The sequence below is a fragment of the Bidens hawaiensis genome, unplaced genomic scaffold (assembly GCF_021521415.1).
Source record: "Bidens hawaiensis isolate Kalapana, Puna unplaced genomic scaffold, B.hawaiensis_p1.1 tig00002236_1, whole genome shotgun sequence".
Classification (NCBI taxonomy): Eukaryota; Viridiplantae; Streptophyta; class Magnoliopsida; order Asterales; family Asteraceae; genus Bidens; species Bidens hawaiensis.
Genome location: NW_027491119.1, coordinates 463,995 through 471,205, shown reverse-complemented (window position 1 = coordinate 471,205; position 7,211 = coordinate 463,995). Strand labels below are relative to the sequence as shown.

General features: G+C 35.5%; 1 protein-coding gene across 1 annotated transcript; it reads right to left on the bottom strand.

Annotated features, from left to right (window-relative positions):
• Window positions 1-4,515: 4,515 nt before the first annotated feature.
• Window positions 4,516-7,106, bottom strand: LOC143611672 (tryptophan synthase beta chain 1-like). The gene is made up of 5 exons (XM_077085851.1): window positions 6,837-7,106; window positions 6,300-6,656; window positions 5,488-5,924; window positions 5,309-5,403; window positions 4,516-4,788 (listed from the first exon to the last, which is right to left on the bottom strand). Exons 1-5 carry the CDS (start codon window positions 7,104-7,106, stop codon window positions 4,604-4,606), a joined length of 1,344 nt encoding a protein of 447 aa, XP_076941966.1. The 3' UTR covers window positions 4,516-4,603.
• Window positions 7,107-7,211: the final 105 nt, after the last annotated feature.

Below are 7,211 nucleotides of genomic sequence, written 5' to 3'. Positions count from 1 at the left end.
TTTTAATAGATACACTTATTATAACATAATTAAATACTAGATAGACCAGAAAGAAAATTTTAATGAATTTGGTTCACATGCTCTATCGATTTCAACTGAAAAACACACCCACACCGTTCGATAACCATTTAGATAGAATAACTGAAGTCTGAAACATTTAGTTGTATTCGTGTATATATAAGTAACTTCAAAAATCTTGGGCGTCGGTTCAAAAATCTTAGAGTTGGCTTAGGGCTGACATATCGTGTATACCCGTACATAATAAAACATGAACACGAAACATGTAGACCTGTGCACAACCCAAAAACTTATCGTGTACATGTATCTCAAACCCGAACACAAACATGTTAATACCATGTATACACGACAACAAACGAACCTGCCGGAGAATCGGAGAAGGGTTCAGCCGTTCGGTGGCTTGTGGCGTCGCTGCAGCGGCGAGAAGGCCGGATTGCAGGACAATAGAGATGCGGAGAGGTAGACCGGAGAATATAAGGGCTACGACTACCGGAGATGTGGAGGGAAACCACCTGACTATCGAAGATTCGGCGAGGGAGAATTGGAGAAGGGTTTGTGCGTCGTCTGCTTGATGTTGGATTGGAATAGCATGCGCTGTTTTTAATTGTTTGGTATAAAAATTTAGGGCTAGCTATTTGGGGTATATAACATATTATATTATTTTATATTTTTATTTGTAAAAAAATCTAATCAGGTACTTAACAGGTAACAGGTATTTTACTGTTTAGACACAAAAATTAACTGGTCGATATGTGACTAGCTGTTTAGTACACGAAACCTGTTAAGATCATACCCGATACCTGTTAAAATCATGTAGGTTCATACCATGTATCGTGTCTAATTAAATTGTCAGCCATAGGTTGGCTCAAGATATAAACTTCAGGAATGATTATTGCCTATCACTTTACTTTTTACCAAAATAGGTGGTGTGAAAAAAATATTTATTAAAATAGATTATTTAAAAAGTATTTTTCAAAATTGTACTTTCATTTATTCCTTTATATAACTAAGCTAATATACCTTCTTTCTTCTTCTAATCAACCAATTATTATTGTTTTTTTATTCTCTTGGATCAACTGATCATTTTAAACTTTTTTTAATTATTAATTTTTTAATTAAAACTCAGTATAGAAATTTGTACGAAGAATTTTCACTTTCACATTTGGAATAACCATTTCCGTTTTATACTTTATTTTAATTAAAAGAGTAAACTGCGGTTTCTGTCCCTATGGTTTGACCATATCTGCAATTTTAGTCCAATAGTTTTAAATTTGCGATTTTCATCCCTGTGGTTTCATTTCACTTGCAATTAAAACCGAATTCACTAATCCCGTTAAGTCTGGTAATTAAAACCATCAGCGTGTCATTCACGTGAGGGGCAGTTTTGTCATTTTTCTTTCTAAATAAGCCCAGCCCTAATTCGCAAGCCCACTCACGTGAGGGGTTGGGGTGTATTTTGGGAAAAAAGGACAAAACTGCCCCTCACGTGAAGGGCACAATGATGGATTTAATGACCAAACTTAACAGAATTAGTGAATTCGGGTTTAATTGCAAGCGAAATGAAACCACGGGGACGAAAATAGCAAATTTGAAACTATTGGCTAAAATTGCTGATTTGACAAACCATAAGGACGAAAACTAACATACTCTTAAACCATCCGAACCAAACATAATATGGAGCATGTTCTCTTCAAATACAACCATCTTCATATGAAGATAACATTTTGTAAAATTTTGAAAAATAAATTATTGTGTGATACAAGTCTCGAACCCAAGACCTCATGTTTCAAACTAAAAATGCTTGCCAACTCCACTTAAGTAATTATTCTGTTAAATTTCTTGACTTCTAAATGATATATTGTTAATTCACTTATAATTAATGTATTATATATAACAATTTTTTATTTTTATTATATTTTTCACCCGTGTGAAACACGGGCTCTAACCTACTTATCAATCAAGAAAAAAGCATCACGTGTTTAAATAACAAGACCAATTTTTTTTTTCAAAATCATATCATGATATAAATCGTTTTTAGGAGGAATATTCATAAATTTTTTGATAATCTCCTAATGCATTCTCTAATGTAACCTTACACTAGTTTCACTTTGTTCTCCAGCAAATTATTAAAATTCCAAAAAACAAATCCCCTATTTTAAGGAACCTCTTGATTAATCAATAACAACATAAAGATAATCATTGGTTCAATCAATAACCGTTTGGACAAAGAAATTGAAGAACTTAATATGAGTCAATATTTATGCAAGCTTTCCCCCTTGATTTGACAAGCTACAAAGTGACCGGAAAAGTATTTGGCGGCCACTTTTTTATATGCAGAAAGCACGCAATAATTGGTAAGGTAACCTAAAACAAAGTTATTGCTAAACCATTTGGCGACCACTCTAACCTCAAAAACAAGGTTCAAATATTTAGAATCATTTATACAAAGCTATATGGACATAGATAGTGATGTGACACGCTAAACCGGGCAGAATGGTGTAGGTGGAGAACAACTACAGGGTATTGTGTAATAACATGTTCCCAATAAATTAATGGGAAAATTTATAGGTTACAGTTGGGCTGGCTATGTTATACGAAATAGATTGTTGGGTTATCACGAAAACACAAATGTTTAAGTTGGAGGTAGCAGATATGAGGATGCTTAGGTGGAGGTGTTGGCACACGAGATTGGGCCGAATAAGAATTCAGAGTATCTGGGAAAGGTTGGGGGTCACTAGTATTGCAGATAAGATTAAAGAGGAAAGATTGAGATGGTTTGGACAAGTGAAGAGGATAACAGTACCGATTAGATCCGTGGAAACCCTTGCCATGGAGGGGAAGAGGGGTATAGGCAAACCCAAACTCACTAAGGATAAACAGATTTGCCAGAATTTTCTAGACTTTCACCTTTCTTAGGACATGGTCAAGGATGGGGCTTCATAGAGACGTAGAATTAGGGTTAAAGATCTCTAGGGGGAGGGTTAAAGTCATCTTAGTTTTTCTTGAGGAAGTAGCTTTTCTTTGAGTGCTAGTAATTGTTGCATGTCAGCTTTCTAATGGCGTTATCTTCCTTTGATACTTTGTCTACTACTATTATACTTTGGTACCATGTTTCGATTATTGGTAGTTTGCTAATGATATATTGTTATACCATTATTGGTATAACAATGGTTCTACAGTTTTGAAACCATCACTATCACAATATACTTTATATTTTGTATGTCATGCCTTTGATGCAGGTCTTTTCCAGAGCTGAGGGTATCTTGGAAGCAATCTCTCTTTCCCTTGAGATAGATGTGTGTTTGTCTATATCTCACCCTCCTCCGACCTCACCAATAGATTTGCAATATGTGGGATTTTTACAGGTGTTGAGGGTATCTTGGAAGCAATCTCTCTGTCCCTTGAGATAGATGTGTGGTTGTCTACATCTCACTCTCCCTAGATCCCATCAATAGCTTTGCAATATGTGGGATTTTTATAGGTGCTGAGGGTATCTTGGAAGCAATCTCTTTGTCCTTTGAGATAGATGTGTGGTTGTCTATATCTCACCCTCCCCAGACCCCACCAACAGCTTTGCAATATGTGGGATTTTTACAGGTGATGGTTGTTGCTGTGTAACCTCTACTTGGGATATTAGTGGTCGTAATTAAAAGGGCTTGGGGATATATATGTATGAGAAAGGATGTGATCCCTTAGAAAAAAAATTATCAGTAGTCACGATGCATTAAATCTTATTCAACTGAAATAAATAAATCCAAGTTTGTTGAAATTATTAGAAGTTAATTGATTTGAACTAATGTGGTGATCATTGATTTATTTTATTGATTTATGATAGGTTATTGAAGATTTGCAGCCCGGCCATGAGATGAAAATAAAAGGAATTGGATTATAACAGCCCAGAAGTCCGCAAATAAAGTCATTAAACAGCCCATGAGATGAAATAAAAAATAAGACGCAGCAAAGATGTACGAGGAACCAAAGCAAGGTACGCGTGCTATATTAATATGTTTAACGCCTGCGTGTGTTGCGAGACAAAGGTTTATTTAAGTGTAGGCTCTTATATATCTTAAAATTTTGGGGAAATCCTCAAAATGGCCATTTTGACCTTTCCTTTTCCAACAAATCGTGCGAGCCGATGGAACTAAAAAAAGGAAGAGATATTCCAGCATGTATAAACAGTTGGCCCAACGGTCTGAAAAACTGCTATTGTCGGACCAACTGTTTAAGAACTTCGTCAGAATGTCATTTTGTAAACTTTTCGATCTGACTGTCTTTAAACCTTACCAGATTCATCGTCACCTTATTCATCTAAGCACATTTAGGATATGTCATTTTTTGTACTTTTTTCTAAAAATTAATTGTGAACACTTCGTGCATCTTTGCTTATTTGTTAGTTAAGTAACAATGGTTTTATATTTGTTTAATTCAAACTAAACTAATCATTTTCTTTTACTTTTCACAATCAAACGGAACGTTTATTGCTAACAATTGTTTTTTGTTTGGAACATAAGATTACTTCTATATCTACCATCGTGTTCAGCTTGGATCTCATACATGTATACACATTTTTACGCTACTATGCATATCAAATTTCATTGACAGGAATGCTGTTGACGACTGTAGTGACATCGCTGTACCCATTGCCACTGCAGTTAACTACAACTTTCACCCCATTAGGCAGCGTAGGGCAAAGCTTTTCAAGATATGCGAAGGCATGAGACGCCTCCAATGCTGGAACTATCCCTTCAAGACGACACAGTCTTTTGTATGCTGCATTTCATCAATACAAAGGCAATAAGGTTCAAGCACTAGAAGAGATTTTCTACCACTTATAATGTATATATGTATTATGTATAGTGTAGTTTTTGTTGTATGGGAAATCCCCAAATGTTCATTTTACTTTCAAAAAAATTTCCATTTGACCACAAAGTTCCTCAAATGTTAATCTAAAATTTCTTGGACCCAATAGACCCCGGCATTGTACACCTACAACAAGCAGCCACGCATACAAAGTTCTCATGGGGTGCAAAATATTTTTTAGATCCGACAAACTTTGTGAGTTCCGACCAAATTTTTGTGAGTTTTGACGACATTTATGTGAGTTCCAATGGAATTTTCTTTACAACATATTATTAATTTGATACGTGGCTATTTATAATAGGTTGGCAATACCGTCACCTGACATTTATAACAGTCGGGCTCGACGGATTTGGTAAAATTGTCATTTTCCTTTTTACTTGTTGCGGTAAAATGGACATTTTGGGGATTTTCCATTCTTATATATGCTTACCATCAAGAGCCTCTTTATCAGTAACTGAATAACACTCAATTCTGCCAGCATCTTTTAAAAAACTTAGTTCTGGGCTTACTCCTGGAAACTCCAAACTGCCAAATAAACGTACATATTAATATTTAAGGATCTAATAAGACTAAGCAATAATAATTAAACCAATAATAACTAACACTCACCCACTAGCAACAGATTTTGTTTTTGTGATTTGGCCTTCTTCATCTTGTAGCAAATAGCACATGGCTCCATGATAAACACCAATTTCACCTCTTACAAGACTCGCCGAATGTAACTCGTCAGTCTTAGATCCGACTCCACCACCCTCAACTCCAATCATCCGAACGTGTTTGTCGCCTACAAATTCATGAAACAGACCTAAAGCATTGCAACCAGTCCCTACACAAGCAACCAAAACATCTGGAGTACCACCCCACTTCTCCATTGCTTGTCTCCTTGTTTCTTTTCCAATCACCGAATTGAATTCACGGACCATGGTCGGGATTGGGTGCGGGCCCACAGCCGTTCCAGAAAGGTAATAGCCAGTTTGTAGGTTTTCCATCCATCCCCTAGTTGATTCTGAGGCTGCTGCCTGAAAGCCTCCATCAACAGGCTTAACCTATACACAAATAGTCGATAATATTTAGTTAATTCCTTCTATTTGGATATCTATTGGAACAATAAAAAGACAAATGTATTAAAAAAAGATTTATTGTTCAAGAAATGAAAGTGACATTCTTAAAACTTTTTCCAACAGAAATTTATATTGATTTTTCATGATTTTCAACTTATATCTTATCTTACTTTTAAAGAAAGGCCTATTTTAACCTTTTTGCTCTTCAAATATGTATTTTATTCTGTTTAGTTTCTATCCATGTAATATTAAATGATTAAAATAAAAATATAAACGAATTTGGATGTAACTACGTACAAAGATTTCATGGGAAAGTTCAAATGCAGATAAATACTGATTTAGGAAACAAAATATAAGTACCTGAGCTCCAAGCAACTCCATGAGTTGCACATTTGAGGGTTTTCTCAGCATATCTTTGGTTCCAATATAAACAGTGCAATCTAGAGAAAACTTGGCACATACAGCAGCTGTTGCAACACCATGGTGACCGGTACTTGTCGCAGTTATAACGGTCTTTCGGCCCATCCGTTTTGCCAAAATGGCTTGTGCAACAACATTGTTCATCTTGTATGATCCTCCATGGCTCAGATCCTCTCTTTTAATATATATTTCAGGACCTTCTCCGTTGATGTTCTTGTAGTAATCTGTGAGCTTTTTGGCATAATAAAGAGGCGTTTCACGTCCAACGTAATCCCTCATTGCACATACTAACTCCATCTATACATGTTCATATATTTTATGATCAACAAATCGGTGAATATAACGAAAGAAAAAAAAATAATTTTCATTTTTATTTTTTGCCTTGAACATGCACATTCACTTTCTTAACTATATATCAACTTTTACATCAAAATAGAAGGAAACTGGACATACGCGAAGAAAGATTTTTCGACTAACCTTAAACTCGTGATCAAGCAAAACCAAATTGAACTCAGCCTCAAGTTCTGCCAACGGAGACATGAGGACTTCGCCTACGAATTTTCCTCCAAAGCTTCCAAATTTCCCGATAATCGGAGCTTTTTCTAACGAAACAGTAGTACTTAATGTCTTAATTGTATTAGATTTACTAATGTAATTTAGGTTTGTGTTGAGAGTTGGTGACTCAATTGGTGCTAGTGCTACCTTTCCTACACAAGGAAGAGAGACGGTTGAGTAATTGCAAGCCATTTTTTGAGAAAATTAAAGTTATGATTGATATATGTGGTGAGTGGCTAAGGTTTAAGAGGCATATATATAATGCAAAATTCATTGAGGTAATTTTACACGTTTCAA

Coding starts and splice junctions, on each gene's coding strand:
- LOC143611672 (XM_077085851.1), bottom strand. CDS start 7,106: ATGGCTTGCAATTACTCAACCGTCTCTCTTCCTTGTGTAGGAAAGGTA. Junction 6,657..6,836: donor TGCTTGATCACGAGTTTAAG/GTTAGTCGAAAA, acceptor GAACATGTATAG/ATGGAGTTAGTATGTGCAAT. Junction 5,925..6,299: donor TGGAGTTGCTTGGAGCTCAG/GTACTTATATTT, acceptor ATTTGTGTATAG/GTTAAGCCTGTTGATGGAGG.